Source organism: Cherax quadricarinatus, chromosome 46 (assembly GCF_038502225.1).
Source record: "Cherax quadricarinatus isolate ZL_2023a chromosome 46, ASM3850222v1, whole genome shotgun sequence".
Classification (NCBI taxonomy): Eukaryota; Metazoa; Arthropoda; class Malacostraca; order Decapoda; family Parastacidae; genus Cherax; species Cherax quadricarinatus.
This window is the reverse complement of record NC_091337.1, coordinates 17,607,442-17,630,052: the sequence shown is the minus strand read 5'-3', so window position 1 is coordinate 17,630,052 and position 22,611 is coordinate 17,607,442. Positions and strand designations below refer to the sequence as shown.

At 44.3% G+C, this 22,611-nt stretch overlaps 1 protein-coding gene across 2 annotated transcripts in view; it reads left to right on the top strand.

Moving 5' to 3' along the window:
- The window catches only part of LOC128696708 (BMP-binding endothelial regulator protein), a 503,091-nt gene that overhangs the window by 408,398 nt on the left and 72,082 nt on the right, over nt 1-22,611 (top strand). For both annotated transcript variants that reach the window (XM_053788079.2, XM_070094579.1), the window contains 2 exons: nt 15,602-15,698; nt 18,553-18,720. In XM_053788079.2, coding sequence (XP_053644054.2) covers nt 15,602-15,698; nt 18,553-18,720 — 265 coding nt within the window. The remainder of the gene's footprint in view (nt 1-15,601; nt 15,699-18,552; nt 18,721-22,611) is intronic.

The window sequence follows — 22,611 nt, the reverse complement described above, 5'->3', positions numbered from 1 at the left end:
GCCTCAACACCTGCACGACGGCCTTATATACTGCCTCAACACCTTCACGACGGCCTTATATACTACCTCAACACCTGCACGACGGCCTTATATACTGCCTCAACATCTGCACGACGGCCTTATATACTGCATCAACACTTGCACGACGGCCTTATATACTGCCTCAACACCTGCACGACGGCTTTATGTACTACCTCAACACCTGCACGACGGCCTTATATACTGCCTCAACACCTGCACGACGGCCTTATATACTGCCTCAACACCTTCACGACGGCCTTATATACTACCTCAACACCTGCATGACAGCCTTCTATACTGCCTCAACACCTGCACGACGGCCTTATATACTGCCTCAACACCTTCACGACGGCCTTATATACTGCATCAACACTTGCACGACGGCCTTATATACTGCCTCAACACCTGCACGACGGCCTTATGTACTACCTCAACACCTGCACGACGGCCTTATATACTGCCTCAACACCTGCACGACGGCCTTATATACTGCCTCAACACCTTCACGACGGCCTTATATACTACCTCAACACCTGCACGACGGCCTTATATACTGCCTCAACACCTGCACGACGGCCTTATATACTGCCTCAACACCTTCACGACGGCCTTATATACTGCCTCAACACCTTCACGACGGCCTTATATACTGCCTCAACACCTTCACGACGGCCTTATATACTGCCTCAACACCTTCACGACGGCCTTATATACTGCCTCAACACCTGCACGACGGCCTTATATACTGCCTCAACACCTGCACGACGGCCTTATATACTGCCTCAACACCTGCACGACGGCCTTATATACTGCCTCAACACCTGCACGACGGCCTTATATACTGCCTCAACACCTGCACGACGGCCTTATATACTGCCTCGACACCTTCACGACGGCCTCGCATACTGCCTCAACACCTGCACGACGGCCTTATATACTGCCTCAACACCTGCACGACGGCCTTATATACTGCCTCAACACCTGCACGACGGGCTTATATACTGCCTCGACACCTTCACGACGGCCTCGCATACTGTCTCAACACTTGCACGACGGCCTTATATACTGCCTCAACACCTTCACGACGGCCTTATATACTGCCTCAACACCTTCAAGACGGCCTTATATACTGCCTCAACACCTGCACGACGGCCTTATATACTGCCTCAACACCTGCACGACGGCCTTATATACTGCCTCAACACCTGCACGACGGCCTTATATACTGCCTCAACACCTGCACGACGGCCTTATATACTGCCTGGACACCTTCACGACGGCCTCGCATACTGCCTCAACACCTGCACGACGGCCTTATATACTGCCTCAACACCTGCACGACGGCCTTATATACTGCCTCAACACCTGCACGACGGCCTTATATACTGCCTCAACACCTGCACGACGGCCTTATATACTGCCTCAACACCTGCACGACGGCCTTATATACTGCCTCAATACCTGCACGACGGCCTTATATACTGCCTCAACACCTGCACGACGGCCTTATATACTGCCTCAACACCTTCACGACGGCCTTATATACTGCCTCAACACCTGCACGACGGCCTTATATACTGTCTCAACACTTGCACGACTGCCTTATATACTGCCTCAACACCTTCACGACGGCCTTATATACTGCCTCAACACCTTCAAGACGGCCTTATATACTGCCTCAACACCTGCACGACGGCCTTATATACTGCCTCAACACCTGCACGACGCCCTTATATACTGCCTCAACACCTGCACGACGGCCTTATATACTGCCTCAACACCTGCACGACGGCCTTATATACTGCCTCGACACCTTCACGACGGCCTCGCATACTGCCTCAACACCTGCACGACGGCTTCAACATCTGGGTAAAGTCGACGAGTTATAGTTGGTGAGGACACCATGGCTGTGAGGAACACAAGACAAGTTTAATTATGAGACTACTCCAACATTTGCTTCCTATGTACTTTAGTTCTGAAGAATCTGTAATGAAATTATACACAGATAAAACTTGGGATTTTGGCTTAAATATCAACGCTCTTCTTGCCAAATAAGGCAAGCGAAAATTTGTGTATGCAATAATTTCTCAAAAATCATTCTGAAAATAACGAAAAAAATATATTTCATTGTGTTTGTTTATTATTAAATTATTGTAAACTTATCTAAAATATATTTAGTTGGATTAGCCTAAATAGAATTGCGGTTAGGTAAGTTTTCTAAGGTTCTTTGGGTAAAAATTATTAACTTTTATCGTAACATAAATGAAAAAAAAATACATCTTTAAACGTATAAGAAAAATTTTTGGAAAGGACTTAATTTTAAATGAGTTCTTGCTAATTGACCAGTTTTACATATTCGGCATGACACACACACACACACACACACACACACACACACACACACACACACACACACACACACATATATATATATATATATATATATATACATATATATATATATATATATATATATATATATATATATATATATATATATATATATATATATATATATATATATATGCATATATGTATAACTAATAAGGCAAAGCCACCTGAGAAAGAAATGACCTTAGCCAGGATGGGGGAGGGTAGGAGCATGTACATGGGAGGGGAGCAGAAGGAAGGGTACCAGCGGAACGGGTTTTTTTTTTTTTACCCTCGACGAACAGATGTTCAGACCAGCACACACCTGGGCAAGACCAGCACACACCTGGGCAAGACCAGCACACACCTGAGCAAGACCAGCACACACCTGGGCAAGACCAGCACACACATGGGCAAGACCAGCACACACCTGGGCAAGACCAGCACACACCTGGGCAAGACCAGCACACACCTGGTCAAGACCAGCACACACCTGGGCAAGACCAGCACACACCTGGGCAAGACCAGCACACACCTGAGCAAGACCAGCACACACCTGGGCAAGACCAGCACACACCTGGGCAAGACCAGCACACACCTGGGCAAGACCAGCACACACCTGGGCAAGACCAGCACACACCTGGGCAAGACCAGCACACACCTGGGCAAGACCAGCACACACCTGAGCAAGACCAGCACACACCTGGGCAAGACCAGCACACACCTGGGCAAGACCAGCACACACCTGGGCAAGACCAGCACACACCTGGGCAAGACCAGCACACACCTGGGCAAGATCAGCACACACCTGAGCAAGACCAGCACACACCTGGGCAAGACCAGCACACACCTGGGCAAGACCAGCACACACCTGGGCAACACCAGCACACACCTGGGCAAGACCAGCACACACCTGGGCAAGACCAGCACACACCTGGGCAAGACCAGCACACACCTGGGCAAGACCAGCACACAAGACCAGCACACACCTGGGCAACACACCTGACCAGCACACACCTGGGCAAGACCTGGAGACCAGCACACACTGGGCAAGACCAGCACACACCTGAGCAAGACAGCACAGCACCAGCACACTGGGCAAGACCAGCACACACCTGAGCAAGACCAGCACACACCTGGGCAAGACCAGCACACACCTGGACAAGACCAGCACGCACCTGGGCAAGACCAGCACACACCTGAGCAAGACCAGCACACACCTGGGCAAGACCAGCACACACCTGGACAAGACCAGCACGCACCTGGACAAGACCAGCACACACCTGGGCAAGACCAGCACACACCTGAGCAAGACCAGCACACACCTGAGCAAGACCAGCACACGCCTGGGCAAGACCAGCACACACCTGAGCAAGACCAGCACACACCTGAGCAAGACCAGCACACACCTGGGCAAGACCAGCACACACCTGGACAAGACCAGCACGCACCTGGACAAGACCAGCACACACCTGGGCAAGACCAGCACACACCTGAGCAAGACCAGCACACACCTGAGCAAGACCAGCACACGCCTGAGGCCAGCAGAAGACCAGCACACACCTGAGCAAGACCAGCACACACCTGAGCAAGACCAGCACACACCTGGGCAAGACCAGCACACACCTGGGCAAGACCAGCACACACCTGGGCAAGACCAGCACACACCTGGGCAAGACCAGCACACACCTGCTGTGTGATGGTTACATGGGGGGGGAGGACACTCGCGGTGTAAGAGTAATTTAATCCTACAGGTAAAGATTAAAGAATGCCATCAATGTATATACAGTGTATATAGTGAGAAATACACATCCCAGAGTATATTCACTCAGACACATACCTATGTTGATATAAAAAGTTATGTGCGTGTTGTGTTGTGTGTGTGTTGTGTTGTGTGTGTGTTGTGTTGTGTGTGTTGTGTTGTGTGTGTGTTGTGTTGTGTGTGTGTTGTGCGTGTGTGTGTTGTGTGTGTGTGTGTTGTGTTGTGTGTGTGTTGTGTTGTGTGTGTGTTGTGTTGTGTGTGTGTTGTGTTGTGTGTGTGTTGTGTTGTGTGTGTGTTGTGTTGTGTGTGTGTTGTGTTGTGTGTGTGTTGTGTTGTGTGTGTGTTGTGTTGTGTGTGTTGTGTGTGTGTGTGTTGTGTTGTGTGTGTGTTGTGTTGTGTGTGTGTTGTGTTGTGTGTGTGTTGTGTTGTGTGTGTGTTGTGCGTGTGTGTGTTGTGTGTGTGTGTTGTGTTATGTGTGTGTTGTGTGTGTGTTGTGTTGTGTGTGTGTTGTGCGTGTGTGTGTTGTGTGTGTGTGTTGTGCGTGTGTGTGTTGTGTGTGTGTGTTGTTAACAGCTCTTTGTGTGGACTTGCGTAAATGAGAATATGTAAAGGAAATAAAGCAAGCCACGTGCTTTAGTACAGCAGCACACGTTGAAAATATAAACAATCGCACGTGATGTGTGAATTGGAGATATCACAATCCTACGTGCTCTGGTCATGACGTGAAGGACGCGCTCGTGCTCTAGATGTAAATAAACGCACGTGACGTACGTGCTGGGGATATAAACACTCACGTGCTCTGATCCAACAACAGACAAGCAGCGTACGTGTTGTGAACATGAGAAAATAAGTGTGCTCTGGTCGACACACGCAGTACACGCGTTCTGGGGGAGATGAGCGCACGTGTTGTAGATATAAACAAAGGCACGTGCTCGCGTCAACACGCGACGGAGGCGCGTGCTTGGTAGGTAAACACATGGTGGTGGCGGTGGTGGTGGCAACACCTGCCTCAGCTAATCATAACTAACCTTTCTGCGCCATCAGTCTTACTTTTGCGGCGGGTCCTGTCTTCCGCTTCCGTCTGGGCTATGTTTGTGTACACCTGCTGCACTGCACCTTCCACCTGGCCTTGTTTCTTTGTGCTTCTGTACCTGACCTCGTCACTAGGTGCTGCCTCACCTGACCTCGTCACTAGGTGCTGCCTCACCTGACCTCGTCACTAGGTGCTGCCTCACCTGACCTCGTCACTAGGTGCTGCCTCACCTGACCTCGTCACTAGGTACTACCTCACCTGACCTCGTCACTAGGTACTACCTCACCTGACCTCGTCACTAGGTACTACCTCACCTGACCTCGTCACTAGGTACTACCTCACCTGACCTCGTCACTAGGTACTACCTCACCTGACCTCGTCACTAGGTACTACCTCACCTGACCTCGTCACTAGGCACTACCTCACCTGACCTCGTCACTAGGCACTACCTCACCTGACCTCGTAATCAGGTGCTGCCTCACCTGTGAACACCTCCACTTACAGATACATCAGTAAACACTCTCGTAATAAATCTTTAAAGTGGTTTACGGTATAAACATAAGTGTAATGTTTAATTCGTTATAATGTTTATTATAGACGTTTTATTTCATAGTAAACATTACTAAATATTACTCTTATTCAAGGACGCATTAACTAAATATTCCCACGACTTTATTCACGTCAGGAAATATCTTTAAAATGTATTTAACCGTGTCTTCTGAAACGGAAGCTTGTTAAATGTTTTGCACTCTGGCAAGACTGCTCGTCTTTTTCTCTCTGATTTATGAACACGTAAGATGTACACCTGCGGTTTACATGTATACCTGTATATACCTGCGGTATCCATGTGACCCGTCGAGTCTTCCTACTCGCGAGAAGTCAGGTTTATAATCTGCTTCTCCAGAATACACTCATCTTTGCTTCTCTGTGTGTTGTTATCAACCTTAATCTTGTAATATTCATTTCCGGTTTAGGAAGTCTGGTCTAGGACCGGATCGCGGGGGTGATGCCCCCCAGGACAGACACAGATATAATGTATTAGATGCAAAAAATTCGCGAACAAACGATGGAAGATGGAAAACAACCCCCCGGGGGGGCTGAAAGATAGCGCTAGGCCTTTCATGTTGCAATCAACACATCAGGAGCTTGATGCGTTGATTGCAATACGAAAGGCCTAGAGCTATCTTTCAACTCCCCCCCCCTCGGGGGTGTTTTGCATAATCTATTAAATATTACTCGGTGTTTAGTACTCGTTTGTGCGTGCTGGATGGTGTATCGTGTAGGAATAATGATCCTTCACTGTCAGTGAACTGTTGTGTATCAGGAGTAAATCTTTAAATGTCAAAGGTGGTGAATCAGCTGCCTTTTCATGAGCTGATATAATCTTGTGTTCTTGGTCTAAATTTAATGCCATTTTTCCGATATGATGTCTTGTATTTCCATCCCCTCCCTTCTGTGGTGTATTTCCACCCCTTCCTTCTGTGGTGCATTTCCACCCCCTCCTTTCTGTCATGTATTTCCATCCTCTCCCTTCTGTGGTGCATTTCCACCCCTTCCTTCTGTGGTGTATTTCCACCCCCTCCCTTCTGTGGTGTATTTCCACCCCCTTCCTTCTGTGGTGTATTTCCACCCCCTTTCCTTCTGTGGTGCATTTCCACCCCCTTCCTTCTGTGGTGTATTTCCACCCCCTTCCTTCTGTGGTGTATTTCCACCCCCTTTCCTTCTGTGGTGCATTTCCACCCCCTGCCTTCTGTGGTGTATTTCCACCCCCTCCCTTCTGTGGTGCATTTCCACCCCCTCCCTTCTGTGGTGTATTTTCCTCCCCCCCCCCACCCCGCCATTCCCCACCACCCCGTTTTTTTGTGGGCAGTAACCAGAGGGAATAGCAGGAGAGAGGGAGAAAGAGAGAGGAAGGAGTGCTGATTCTGTATCCTTGACCAATACCTTAAATATTACATGATAGTCCTTAATCCATGTAGATGTGACTGGTTCTTCTCAGCAGATAACCTCGGTGTGGATATCCAAATCTTTTGTTGTCTATCATTCCCGTGTGTACTCTGTTGTGTTGTGGCGCTAAAAGTAACGTTTTAAAACGAATGAGTCATCTTCTTAACCCTATACAAAATTATGGCGTTGGTACTGGCTGTGATGGCTAGTAACGTACCTAGATAGTGAACTAGCAGAGATAGCTTATTGTACGGGTGTCACGTAGCTCCATTGCTACCGCACTTAGTTCACACACTGAGACCCGGGGTTCGATCCCCGGTAGGGATGGAGAATCAGGACGTATTTCCCAAAGACACTTGCTGTCCCTGTTCACCTATCAGTAAAATAGGTACCTGGGTGTTAGCCGACTGGTGTGGGTCGCATCCTGGGACAAAATTGACCTAATTTGACCGAAATGCTCAGCATAACAAAGGGCTTTCTATAAAATAGTATGTCATTAATATTAGCTAAACTTGTTCAGTGTTCAGTGGTCAGTCGTCACGTGAGGTCACAGACCCTGAGCTGCTTTGGGGATTAGCGTGGACGGTTACAAAGCATGGCTTGCTTCTGCAGTGTTTTAAAAACTGAGTTTGGAGAGTTGAAGGAGGAGGTCTTGCTTCTCCAGGAGGAGATTAGGAGGCTGAAGGTCCACCTCAATGGGCCTGGGAGAGAGTGTGAGGTGGTTGGAGATGTGGGGAATGAGGCTTCTAGCAGTGAGGTGCAGTCTGTCTCTCACTGTGAGGAGGCTGTAGGTGGGGAGGTAGCAACGGGTACCAGCAGTGAGGTGCAGCCCAGCACCTGCTACAAGTGGCGAGTTGTTCACAGTAATGGGAGGCGCATCAGAGTAAGGAAAGTTAAGAGTGAAGATCTGAAGGTAGGAAATCGCTTCTCTGTTCTCCAGGATGAATGTACTTCAGTGGCCAGTGAAGGTAAGGGTACTACTGCCCCTGCTAATGAAGGTAAGCGCATTCTTGTGGTTGGTGACTCTCAGGTAAGATATGTTGACCGTGCTTTTTGTAATAGGAATAAGAAGATGAGAGATAGAGTGTGCTTCCCTGGAGCTGGTGTTGGGGACATTGTCAACAGACTGGATAATATCATGTCAGGTAATGGGAACAAGCCCATTATCTGTCTCAGTGCTGGTGGAAATGATATTGGGAAGGGTAGGAGAGAAGAGCTGCTAGATAAGTACAGGTCAGCTATAGATTTCATTAAGTCTAAGGGAGGGATCCCAATCATATGTAGCATCTTGCCTAGAAGGGGAGTAGGAAATGAATGGTTGTCTAGGGCAATTGGTGTAAATTGCTGGCTAGACAGATACTGCAAGGAACTTGCAATCCCATTCATTGACAACTGGAACAACTTTTATGGCAAACATGATATGTATGCAAGGGATGGGGTTCATCTCTCTGGGGCAGGGGTGGTAGCACTTGCAGACTCGATTGAGAAGGCCATTGGTGAAATGCCTATGATTTTAAACTGATGGAAGATAGAGGTATGGGTGTGTGTGGGAAACAAGCAGGTTGCAACACTAGGGTTGGAAACAGTAAATGTATAAAAGGCATTCAGCATGAAGTTATAAATAAAGACAATAGAACAGGTCAGAAAACAAAGGGGGACAGCAGAGGGCAGCAAGGGACTAGCTCCCTTAAGGTTTACTATACTAATAGCAGGAGTGTTAGAAATAAGATAGATGAGCTAAGATTAATTGCAAGTGCAGGAAACATAGATATTATTGCTATAACAGAGACCTGGCTCAATTTGAAAGATAGAGAGATGCCATCTGAATGTCACATACAAGGCTATAAATTATTCCACACTGACAGGGTCAACAGGAAAGGTGGTGGAGTAGCGATGTATGTCAGAGACAATTTAAATTGTTGTGTTAGACAAGATATTAAATTAGAAGCGTCAGCCACTGAATCTGTTTGGTTACAGCTTCTCGAGGGCCGAGAAAAACTAATTTTGGGTGTGATTTACAGGGCCCCAAATCTTGATAGGGAGTGCAGTAAACTTCTATGGGACGAAATTCGTAAGGCATCTACATACGAAAATGTTGTGCTAATGGGAGATTTCAACTATAGACAGATTGACTGGAGCAATTTGACAGGAAATTTAGAGTCGGGTGACTTTCTTGATACGATCCAGGATTGTTTTTTAAAACAGTTTGTGACAGAGCCAACTAGGGGAAATAACCTCCTTGACTTGGTTCTTGCCAGTAGGGAAACACTAATTAATAATCTTGAGGTTAATGATGAGCTTGGGGAGAGTGATCACAAATCACTCAGTTTTAACATATCATGGAATTCCCCTAATAATGGCAATCAAGTCTCCGTCCCTGACTTTCGCTTGGCTGATTTCATAGGACTGAAAAATTACTTAGGTGGGCTGAACTGGAATGACCTGACTAGGGGTCAGGTAGGTGGTGATGGTTGCCGATATGATGCTTTCCAGGGCATAGTTCTAGCTGCTCAGTCAAATTATGTTCCAAATAGGGAAATCAGATCAAACAAAAATGATCCTAAATGGATGAACAATAGATTAAAATATCTGATTGGTCAAAAGAGAGGCATATATAGGCAAATCAAAAGAGGAGAGGGGCAATTAAGAAATCGATATATTCAGTTAAAGAGAGAAATAAAAAAGGGAATTAGAAAAGCAAAAAGAGATTATGAGGTTAAAGTTGCAAGAGAATCGAAGACTAACCCAAAAGGATTCTTTCAGGTATACAGAAGTAAGATCAGGGACAAGATAGGCCCACTCAAAAGTTCCTCGGGTCAGCTCACTGACAGTGATAAGGAAATGTGTAGAATTTTTAACACATACTTCCTCTCAGTTTTTACACAGGAGGATACCAGTGATATTCCAGTAATGATAAATTATGTAGAACAGGACGATAATAAACTGTGCACTATTAGGGTCACAAGTGACATGGTCCTTAGGCAAATAGATAAATTAAAACCTAACAAATCCCCAGGCCCTGATGAACTGTATGCAAGGGTTCTAAAGGAATGTAAAGAGGAGCTTAGCACACCTTTGGCTAATCTTTTCAACATATCACTACAAACTGGCATGGTGCCAGATAAGTGGAAAATGGCAAATGTGATACCTATTTTCAAAACAGGTGACAGGTCCTTAGCTTCGAACTATAGACCAATAAGCCTAACCTCCATAGTGGGAAAATTTATGGAATCAATAATTGCCGAGGCAGTTCGTAGCCACCTTGAAAAGCATAAATTAATCAACGAATCTCAGCATGGTTTTACAAAGGGACGTTCCTGCCTTACGAATTTATTAACTTTTTTCACTAAGGTATTTGAGGAGGTAGATCATGGTAACGAATATGATATTGTGTATATGGACTTCAGTAAGGCTTTTGACAGGGTCCCACATCAGAGACTATTGAGGAAAATTAAAGCACATGGAATAGGAGGAGAAATTTTTTCCTGGATAGAGGCATGGTTGACAAATAGGCAGCAGAGAGTTTGCATAAATGGGGAGAAATCAGAGTGGGGAAGCGTCACGAGCGGTGTTCCACAGGGGTCAGTGTTGGGCCCCCTGCTGTTCACAATCTACATAAACGACATAGATGAGGGCATAAAGAGCGACATCGGCAAGTTTGCCGATGACACCAAAATAGGCCGTCGAATTCATTCTGACGAGGACATTCGAGCACTCCAGGAAGATTTGAATAGACTGATGCAGTGGTCGGAGAAGTGGCAGATGCAGTTTAATATAGACAAATGCAAAGTTCTAAATGTTGGACAGGACAATAACCATGCCACATATAAACTAAATAATGTAGATCTTAATATTACGGATTGCGAAAAAGATTTAGGAGTTCTGGTTAGCAGTAATCTGAAACCAAGACAACAGTGCATAAGTGTTCGCAATAAAGCTAATAGAATCCTTGGCTTCATATCAAGAAGCATAAATAATAGGAGTCCTCAGGTTGTTCTTCAACTCTATACATCCTTGGTTAGGCCTCATTTAGATTATGCTGCACAGTTTTGGTCACCGTATTACAGAATGGATATAAATTCTCTGGAAAATGTACAAAGGAGGATGACAAAGATGATCCCATGTATCAGAAACCTTCCCTATGAGGATAGACTAAGGGCCCTGAAACTGCACTCTCTAGAAAGACGTAGAATTAGGGGGGATATGATTGAGGTTTATAAGTGGAAGACAGGAATAAATAAAGGGGATGTAAATAGTGTGCTGATAATATCTAGCCTAGACAGGACTCGCAGCAATGGTTTTAAGTTGGAAAAATTCAGATTCAGGAGGGATATAGGAAAGTACTGGTTTGGTAATAGAGTTGTGGATGAGTGGAACAAACTCCCAAGTACCGTTATAGAGGCCAGAACGTTGTGTAGCTTTAAAAATAGGTTGGATAAATACATGAGTAGATGTGGGTGGGTGTGAGTTAGACCTGATAGCTTGTGCTAACGGGTCGGTTGCCGTGTTCCTCCCTTGAGTCAATGTGACCTGACCTGACTAGGTTGGGTGCATTGGCTTAAGCCGGTAGGGACTTGGACCTGCCTCGCATGGGCCAGTAGGCCTTCTGCAGTGTTCCTTCGTTCTTATGTTCTTATGTTCTTATGTATACCATGTACATGTACTTATAGAAATAAAGATTATTATTACTATCTGACATATGTTGGTGCTGATCAGAACTGCTGGGCAGCTGACAGTCCTCTAGATCTGTCTTGTATAACGAAGACTGAAGGGCAGAAGTGTCGTCTGGATAAGCTGGGCATAAGATACATAAAAAAAAAACGACAAACTGCAAAACAAAGACCCGGTTGTATTTTTTATAGTTAGTCGTTCTAGTGATGCTTGTGGAGTATTCATTATCTATTTCGTAACTAAAGATGATTATACTGGTAATGACACTATGGTGTCTCTGATGGCGGCGAAGTATTGCAAATTTTGCAGGTCAAATAAAATAACTTGACGGGGGTGTAAATTACTCTGTGTATAGTATTTAAGTTAAGGCAGCTGAGACTGCTTCTCTGAGATCGACGACACCATGCCCAGCCCTTCTAGGGTAGGGTAGGTGCCTGAGCCCGAGCCTTTAGCTCATAAGACTGTCATTCCCATTTGCCCCCTTGAGGCGGGGATGGCAGACCAGAGAGGCCTAGCTTGTGCCTAGGCCTGGGGACAGTTGGGGACAGTTGGTACTTGTGCCTCCTCCCATGAGAGACTTAGGTCTCAGACACTCCCTAAAGAGGGAGCCAAGGCCGGGCCACCACTTGGAAAAGGCCCGGGCCGGGAGAATACCGGCGAATCTTTAATAATAATAAATAATAATAATGCTTCTCTGATTCAGACGTTTCGGAGAATTCGCTTTCCATTATCAGTGCTGTGAAACACCGAAGACCGTCTTCCTGCGGAACTGAACATAAAGGATACATTCTTATTTACAAAATTAAACAGAAATACATACATTGAAATCAAGAAATATTATGTAAAACATCGCTATAAAAAAAAACGTTAAAAAATTTCAATTAAATTCCCCCCAGGAGCGACCCAAAGAATAATTCTCGTTGCACCAGAAAATATTAACATCTGTGTAAGATAGTCACCTGACGCGATTTACTTTTAAAAGATATTTGGATTGAATTTACAGGCACAATACTGTAGTTGTTACAAGCTTTGATCTCGTTTTCTGTGTATAACAGAAAACATCGATTCTGAGAGAAAATGTCAAGGGATACACTGAGAAGTGTTTGTCTCTGTGTATATACGTTGAAAGCTTATATTAATCCAGCTTGAATTCAGGGATTAAAGTATTATTGACTGGTAGTGAACAAGTGTCATGTATCCTCAGTAACACTTGCGTAGATGATGAACGTTAAGACGCGTATTGCACTGTATTAAAAGGTGAAGCTACCGAGTGGCAGAAGTCATTACTCTCAGATCTTTGTGAGCACATATTACTGACACAGGGACCTTCAGTCACAGTAGTCTTCCGTCACAGTGGCCTTCCGTCACAGTGACCATGAAGACGGTCTAGCAAGCTGATAATTTGTTTGAAATAACTTATCCGAATGTTGGAGGATGGTGTGAGCACACAGTGCTGCCTACACATGTGTAAGTGTAGAGGACTACCCACCTATATGTAAGTGGACTCACAGTTCTAGCCAGGTACGGAGTATAGCAGCTCTACCAGGAAAACGATTAAACTTTACAGGTCTGAGAACAAATACTCAAGTTTCAGACTTCCTGACGTGTGGTTCCAGAGTGTACTCACCTATTTGTGGTTGCAGGGGTCGATTCATAGCTCCTGGCCCCACCTCTTCACTGATCGTTACTTGGTCCTCTCACTCCCTGCTCCATGTGTTTTATCGTACGTCGTCTTAAAACTATGTATGGTTCTTGCCTCCACTATGTCACTTTCTAGGCTATTTCACTTCCTGACGCCTCTATGACTGAAGAAATACTTCCTAACATCCCTTTGACTCATCGGAGTCTTCAACTTCCAATTGTGACCCCTTGTTTCTGTGTCCCATTTCTGGAACATCCTGTCTTTGTCCACCTTGTCAATTCCACGCAGTATTTTATATGTCGTTATCATGTCCCCCCTAACCCTCCTGTCCTCTAGTGTCGTCAGGCCGATATTCCTTAACCTTTCATCGTAGGACATTTTCCTTAGCTCTGGGTCTAGTCTTGTTGCAAACTTTGCACTTTCTCTAATTTCTTGACGTGCTTGACCAGGTGTGGGTTCCAAACTGGTGCTGCATACTTCAGTATGGGCCTGATGTACACGGTATACAGTGTCTTGAACGATTCCTTACTAAGGTATCGGAACGCTATTCTCAGATTTTCCAGACACCCATATGGTGCAGCAGTTATCTGGTTGATGTACGCCTCAAGAGATGTGCTCGGTATTATACTAACCCCAAGATCTTTTTTCCTTGAGTGAGGTTTACAGTCTTTGCCCACCTAGACTATACTCTGTCTGCGGTCTTCTTTGCCCTTCCCCGATCTTCATGACTTTGCATTTGGCGGAGTTAAAGTCTAGGAGCCAGTTGCTGGACCACGCGTCCAGTCTGTTCAGGTCTCTTTGTATTCCTGCCTGATCCTCATCCGATTTAATTCTCCTCATTAACGTCACATCATCTGCAAACAGGGACACTTCTGAGTCTATCCCTTCCATTATGTCATTCACCTCGCTAGTCACAGGCGCCTTCTCTGACACCTCGTCACGTACCATGACTCGTTGTTGCCTCCCTGTCAGATATTCTCTGATCCATTGCAGTGCCTTTCCTGTTATGCATGTCTGATCCTCTAGCTTTTGCATTAACCTCTTGTAAGGAACTGTGTCGAAGGCCTTCTTGCAGTCCAAGAAAATGCAGTCTATCCACCCCTCTCTCTCTCTCTCTCTCTCTCTCTCTCTCTCTTGTCTGACTTCCGTTACCTTGTCATAAAACTCCAGTAGGTTTTTGAAACAGGATTTTCCCTCCCTGAAACCGTGCCGGTTGTCGATTATAAGCTTGTTTCTTTCTAGGTGCTCCACCACTCTCCTCCTGATAATCTCCATGACTTTGCATACTATACACGTCAGTGACACTGGTCTGTAGTTTAGTGCCTCGTGTCTGTCTCCTTTCTTAAAATCTGGGACTGCATTTGCTATCTTTCATACCTCAGGTAGTTGCCCAGTTTCAATGGATGTGTTGAAGATTTTTGTTAGTGGCACACAGAGCATCTCTGCTCCCTCTCTAAGGACCCACGGAGAGATGTTGTCTGGTCCCACCGCCTTTGAGGTATCAAGTTCACATAGCAGCTTCTTCACCTCCTCCTCCTCCTTTGTGTGTAATTCATCCAGCACTTGTTGGTGTATTCCTTGTTGGTGTACCTCCCTATTCTAACTTCTTGGAGTCCTTCCTGTCTCCACTGTAAATACTTCTTTAAATGTTATGTTGAGCACCTCACATACTTCTTGGTCGTTTCTTGTGAACTTTCTACCTTTCTTCCTCAGCCTGATTACTTGGTCCTTGACTGTTGTTTCCCTCCTGACGTGGCTATAAAGCAGGTTCGGGTCAGACTTGACTCTCGATGATATGCCATTTTTGTATTGTCGCTGTGTATGTGTGTGTGTGTGTGTGTGTGTGTGTGTGTGTGTGTGTGTGTGTGTGTGTGTGTGTGTGTGTGTGTGTGTGTGCGTGTGCTCACGCGCAAGTACATTTTCATGTATACCAACTCTTCTTAATGTATGCATAAATAACTCACTACGATTGTGACAGGATATAAGCATGTAAATGGTTTATTATCACTGTAACTTGTTCAGCTACCAGTATTTTGCGGCCCAGTCCCTGGACCTATTATGTGCATCTGTAATCCTTTGGCTACCGCCCATAGGATGGATATGTGATGCATAATAAAGATGTGAAACTAACAGTTCTTCTGTTTCTCTCCGGCAGAACAAGATCGTCGTGTGTAATAGAAAGCCTTGTCCTAGTCTTGAAGGTTGCTACTGGAAGATCACTGTAGACAAACACTGTTGTCAGATATGCAAGGGTGAGTCTCCCTGAAGTGTTGTCCTATCTGCAAGGGTAAGTCTGCCTTCATACTATTGTCTTTTATCAGACCTATTAGGATGAGTTTCCTCTTGGATTGTTATTAGATCTGTTAGAGTGTATTTCCGCTAACATTGTTATCGAGTGCGTTTGCGAGAGTTTCCTCAAGCACTTCTTATCGAGCATACTAGAGTGTATCCTCACCACGTCTGCACTCACTTCATTACAATTCCACATTACTCTAAGACATCCCATTCCAACTCTAGCACTTGATTATTACTTTAGCACTTTCTCAATTTTTACTTTTTTTTTGTGGATAAAAAGTTGATGGGCAGACCTTTAGATGTGCATGCTTTTGGACAGACTAATGAAGTCATTGTTTATTGGTAGCTACAGTAAGAGCTGGAAGCAGAAATAATGCAAGGATGATGGCGTCAGTGGGTAAGAAATGTGGGTAAAGTAAATGAGCTAAAGGTGACAATGGGAGATGTAAGAAGATATAAGAATGAAGGGATTGAAAGAGTACATTCAGTGAGGAGGTCGAGGAAGTATGCAGTAGAATTACAAATGCCTTGCTAGAGTTGGCAGCCAAAGTTTGAAGTTGTACAAGGGTGGGTGCTAATGGGAAGAGGAATGATTGGTGGAATGATGAGGTAAAGAGGGAGGTGAAGTACAAAAAAAAATGTAAGCTTATGTATATAAGTAGATAAGAAAAAAAATAGATAATGGCCAGAAACTGCTTGTCCTTTTACGAATTTATGAAAAAAATCGTGTGATAGAGCGGACAGAGGAACACTGGCAAAAGTTCCAAATGTATGGAATAAGTTAGTTACTAAAAGGAAGGAGTTTTCACGTGGGCAATGAGGCTTAGGGTAGGACATGTAGGGGAAAGAGAGATGGACTGTTTCTTAGAAAAAGTAAGTATTAGACAGGGATATGCAATATAACCATGGTTGCTTAATAGTGAATGCTGGGGTGGTGGGAAGAGGTGTGGGATTAATAGACAATGAATCTCATAGAAAGGAAATGTAACAGATGCACTTTGCTCGTGACACAGTTCTGTTCTGAAAGATTCTGAAGAAAGTTTTCAAAGGTTGGTGGAGGAGTTTGGGATGGTGTGTAAAAGAAGGAAATTAAATGTAAACACAGAAAAGAGCAAAGTGATGAGGGTAGCAAATGTTTCTGCAGTGAAAGATTAGGCATGAAACTGGTGGAATTGTAAATGAAGTGAAGGTATTTAGATATTTAGGAGTGAATACGTCAGCAGATAGCACTGAAAAATGAAGGAGAACCATAGAATAAACGAGGGAAACTGGTAAGTGAAGTGTTGAGGCACCACTTGAAAGAAATTTCTCATTGGAGATCACAAGGACAACATATCGGAGAATAATGATACCAGCACTATTGTACGGGTGTGAGAAGATTGGCTTTAAATACTGCAGCATGAAGGAGGACAGAGGCAGAGTAGATGCCATGTTGCGGAGCAATAGTTGATGTGAATATTAAGCAGAGAAATCGCAGGGGATTAGGAAAAGTATAATTCGGAGGACTGAGGAATAGTTGTCGAGATGGTCTTGGAATTTTGAAAGAATAGAGCAGAAGAGGATAAACAACAGGTTGCATAAATTTGATGGAAGGAAAGTGAAGGGGGTCACTCTAGGAAGAGCTGGAGGGAGAGCCTGAAGTTTTTAAGTAGGAAGGACTTGCGCATCCAGCAGACTTGTGTGAACATGTTAGATATGAGTGACTAGAGATGAGTGCCTTGTAGGATTTGACGTGATGTTGATGAACAATGTAACATTTATGAAGGTGTTCAAAGAAAATGGTTGACCAGACTCAAGCCCTGGGGGTGTCATACGAATACAGATTATGCATATAATTGAACTTTTTGTACGATCCTGGAAGATAGGACAGGTTTTAGAGTAGGTTAGTGAGAGGAATGACTTGAGAGTGAGAGAAAGCAGCCGAGCTGAACCCAGCAGCTGAGCACTGATGAAGGGCATGTGACGGCAGCTTGTATGGAGGCGAGTTGGTCTAGGCAGGTAGACAAGACAAGAAAGTTTAGGTAAGACCATGGTGGGGTGAGCGTGGAAGTGGGGATCAAGGAAGAATAGATTGGTGAGAGGAAGGTTATGAATGGTAGAGATAGTACCAGGGCTTAACCTAGTAGCTAAAGGAAGATCTAAAGGGTTAAGGGTACGACACCAGAGCTCACAAACGCACGATACTCTCCTCTTGGGCACTTTGGGTTAACCAAGGTGACTAATTTAAGTCTGACAAGGAAATCTGGCAAATTACGTAATGAAAATATACTAATAAAAGAAACCGGCTCGATTTCAATGGTCCAGGCCCTTTAACATAGGCCTGTGGGGCAAATTTATGTTTATTTGTAGATGGGAAGGACTGGTAAAGTGGCGTGTAGGTCAGTACCGGCACTCTGAAGCAGTGGTGGGGAGTTTTAGCTCGTAGGCTCAACCTAATTGTGCTCTCTGATCATTTCTGGCAAGAAAACTATTGAGTGAATGATAATGAATATTTGTTCTTTTTTTTTTTGGTCATTACGTATGTGGGAGACGGTCAGTGGTAAAAAAAAAAAGTCATCATAATCGTCATTATCACAATAATTATCAATGTTACTATAAATATTATTCTGATTACTCACGGCCACGCTGGCGGGAGATTCGTCTGTATAAACTTGCATTTGTGGTCACAGTGGTGCCTATGCTAACCGTACTATCGTAATCGCCTTCAAAAGCGTCAATATCTTCATGACTGACGTGATACTAATCACCACAATCATCAAACAATCGCCAAACACCATATTAATACAGCCCTTTCATTCCCCCTGGCTACAGGTTGTGAACATCAGGGCAAGTGGCACCACCACGGGTCTCGCTGGTCGGACGGGTGTCAACATTACCAGTGTCTCTCAGGAGTACTAACAGTCTCCCAGACACAATGCCACATCCCCTGCTACGGTCCTCTGCAACCCCATGGCAAGGCTTGCTGCTCTTCTTGCTTAGGTGAGTGTTTGATGGGGGAGGGGAGAAGGAAAGTAAGGGCATGGTGAACAGAGAATATATATACCAATAACTGTCTGTGTATAATGCACACTTCGAAGTATGTATCGGAATAAATATGTATCGTGAGGTATCTGTAAATTGTATGTACATTAAATTATCTGTGGGTATACATCGATGTATATGCATCTCTAAGTGCATATTCACTTCAGTCCCTAAGGAAAATATTAGATTGATTGAGTGATAGACTAACTGAGCGACAGACTAATTGAGTGATAGGCTCATTGAATGATAGAGTAAGTGGGGAGGGAGAAAAATCAGAGGGAAAGAGAGAAATGAGCGAGTTCAGCAGCGTCTGGAAAATGACTCCACAACCCAACCAGCCGTTCCTTACGACAAAACCTCATTATGCCTCAACATTAACAGAGTCTACCATCAAACACACACCAATACAGAAAATGTCAGTCATCATATAGTTAGAGAGGTAAACTAAGGTAAACGAGAAGAAGTTAATTGAAAAAAAAATAAAATCAGGAGATAGTACAGAAAGAAATAATTGCAGAAGAAGAAAATTAGCCCATACACAGTTCCAAAGACTCAACTGAGCACTCACTCAACATGGAGGGCTCAATATGGGGACTGGGTGCTCTACGGAGATCAGATTATTATTATTATAATCAAGGGGGAAGCGCTAAACCCGTAGGATTATACAGCGCCCAGGGGAGGGGGGATGTGGAAGGCATTCAGGCTTAATTCGGGGAACTGGAGCACAGATCCAATTCCCTAAATCAAGAGCCCCTCACCAACATCAAGGAACCTTCCATGAGGGGTACGGAGATCAGAGAGGCCTTCAGTCTGCCAACATAACACTCCCTTCACAAACCATGGAGAAAGGTGCCTTGATACTGGTGAAGGATTCTTGATACAAGAAATTATAGCTACTCTACCCTGTCTTCAGTACACTTAACTTCCTTTCCCCATTGTAGTGACCCAGGTGGCTCCCAGGAAGGAATAACTTCACAGGCGGAGGACAAAATAACTTCAGTGCACAGGAAAACACAAATTTTAAGGTGACATTCAAGATATAAAGCCAAGGCAGACCTTATATATATATATATATATATATATATATATATATATATATATATATATATATATATATATATATATATATATATATATATATATATATATATATATATATATATATACATATATATATGTCCAATATACAAAAAGAGTTAGAAACAGAAATACAAATAGCTAGAGCTTCATTTAAGGTTATTAATATAATATTCAAGAGGTTGCTAGTAGAATTGCAGTAAATCAACCATTCAAATCATTATGAAGCTGTGTGTAGTCTGTGGTCAGTCAAACAAACGGGCTTCCACATGGATAAATTGTCATTTTTGTGGAAATTGGTGTCACGCCCCTTGTGCAGATATTCAAGAACTAGCTACAAGCAGTATTAAAACAGAGAAGTGTTTTTGGGTATGCCCAAATGAGGAAAATCTGTGGACTAAAATCACAAGGGTATTAAAAGAGGACAACATCAAAGCTGCTTTCATAGAAAACCTGGAAGCTTTCTACAACAGATGGGAACATAAAAAGTCTGGGCTGAATGGTACTGCCCTTGATACTGGCCATGTAGTCAGAAACTGTAAGGCTGGAGGTGATGTCCTGGTAGTCAGTAAATGTGGGGCTGATAGTGCTGTCCTGGGAGACAGTAATGGTGAAGCTGGAGGTGCTGTCTTGGGAGACAGAAATGGTGAAGCTGGAGATACTGTCCTGGGAGACAGAAATGGTGAAGCTGGAGATACTGTCCTGGGAGACAGTAATGGTGAAGCTGGAGATACTGTCCTGGGAGACAGTAATGGTGAAGCTGGAGATTTTGTCCAGGTAGTCGGGAATTATACGCAGGAAGGAATACATATAAATGACCTCTTAGGGGACAGGAGCCATAGTAGGGAAACAAGTGTAGTCAAAGATAAGATAAAACCAATATTGCAAACTAGAAATACCGCAGGAAATAGCAAACAAGAGGACTCCACTAGCAATAATGAGGATATATTACCAAAAACAACTGGTGGGAGCTCCATTGTTGGTGCTAGGGAGGATAGAAGTAAGACAGGGAAACATGCACCAACAGGGAATACAGTCACAGAAACCCAAGGCAAGCCGAAACCAAGCCTGTGCACATACTATGCACTTGGTATCTGCTGGCATGGGAAATCTGGAAAAACAGATGGGACATGCAACTATGACCACCCTAGAAAATGCCATGCCCATATGACAACAGGAAAATGCAAACTCCCTTCCTGTAAGCTTTTTCACCCTGAAATGTGTACCTCTTCAGTACAGGAAAGACTGTGCTATAACTTAAATTGCCAGGCATACCATCTAAAGGGGACAAAAAGATACAAAACATCCAGGCCATGGGAAAACCTGGGTAGCCACAGCCACTCAAGAGGGAGAGGTTTTTTAGTGCCAGGAAGGAAAAAAAACTGGCAGGAAATGGCAGAAATCGTACACCAAATCCAGTCATTCCTGGAGTGGAACCACAGTCGATGGCCTCCACTCCAAACCAAAAGATACAGATACTAATGCCGGAAAAAAAATCCCCCCCCCAGTACCAACAATACCACCAGTCCGATAACATTCTTCTTTGCAAATATACAGGGTCTAAAGCCAGCAACAAACAACAAAATACCTTTCATCCGTGGACTGCTTGCAGAGGCAAAGGCAATGTTCGCGGCTTTCACTGAGACCCACATAAAGGATCACTTGGACAACGAAATATGGATCCCAGGTTACAACCTATACAGATGTGACAGAGTGAACAGGCAAAAGGGGGGGGGGGGGGTTGGCCTGTACATTGCAGAGTCACTTGTTTGCACAGAACTGCTTAATGCCTCAAATGATGTAGTGGAAGTTTTAGCAGTAAAGGTCGAGAACCAAAACCTAGTCATTGTGGTAGTCTACAAGCCTCCGGATGCAACATCCCAGCAATTCCAGGAACAGCTGTTAAAAATTGACCACTGTCTGGAAAATCTTCCAGCTCCTGCACCCAACATCTTGCTTCTGGGGGATTTCAACTTAAGGCACCTAAAATGGAGGAATATAGCAAATAATATTGTTGCAGTAATAACACCAGGAGGCAGCTCTGATGAAAACTCACACTCACACGAGCTTTTAAATCTCTGCACAATATTCAATTTAAACCAGCAAATAATAGAGCCTACTAGACTGGAGAATACACTAGACCTCATCTTCACTAACAATGATGATCTGATAAGAAATGTCACCATATCAAAAACAATATACTCAGATCACAACATAATTGAGGTTCAGACATGTATGCGTGGAGCCCCAGACCGACAAAATGAGACTAGTCACGAGGGAGCACTCACCAAATTCAACTTCAATAACAAAAACATAAATTGGGACCAAGTAAACCAAGTCCTAACCGATATAAGCTGGGAAGATACACTAAGCAACACAGACCCAAACTTATGCCTAGAACAGATTAACTCGGTGGCACTCGATGTATGCACAAGGCTTATTCCTCTAAGAAAAAGGAGGAGTAGATGTAAAATAGAAAGAGACAGGCGCTCCCTTTACAGGCGACGGAAAAGAATAACAGAGCGGCTAAAAGAGGCCAATATATCTGAAATGCGTAGGGAGACACTGGTCAGAAAAATAGCAAGCATCGAACTTAAGCTAAAAGAATCCTTTAGGAGTCAGGAATCGCGGGAAGAACTAAAAGCCATAAATGAAATCGAAAGAAACCCAAAGTATTTCTTCTCCTATGCCAAATCAAAATCCAGTATTGGGCCCCTACTTAAACAAGATGGGTCCTACACAGATGACAGCAAGGAAATGAGTGAGCTACTC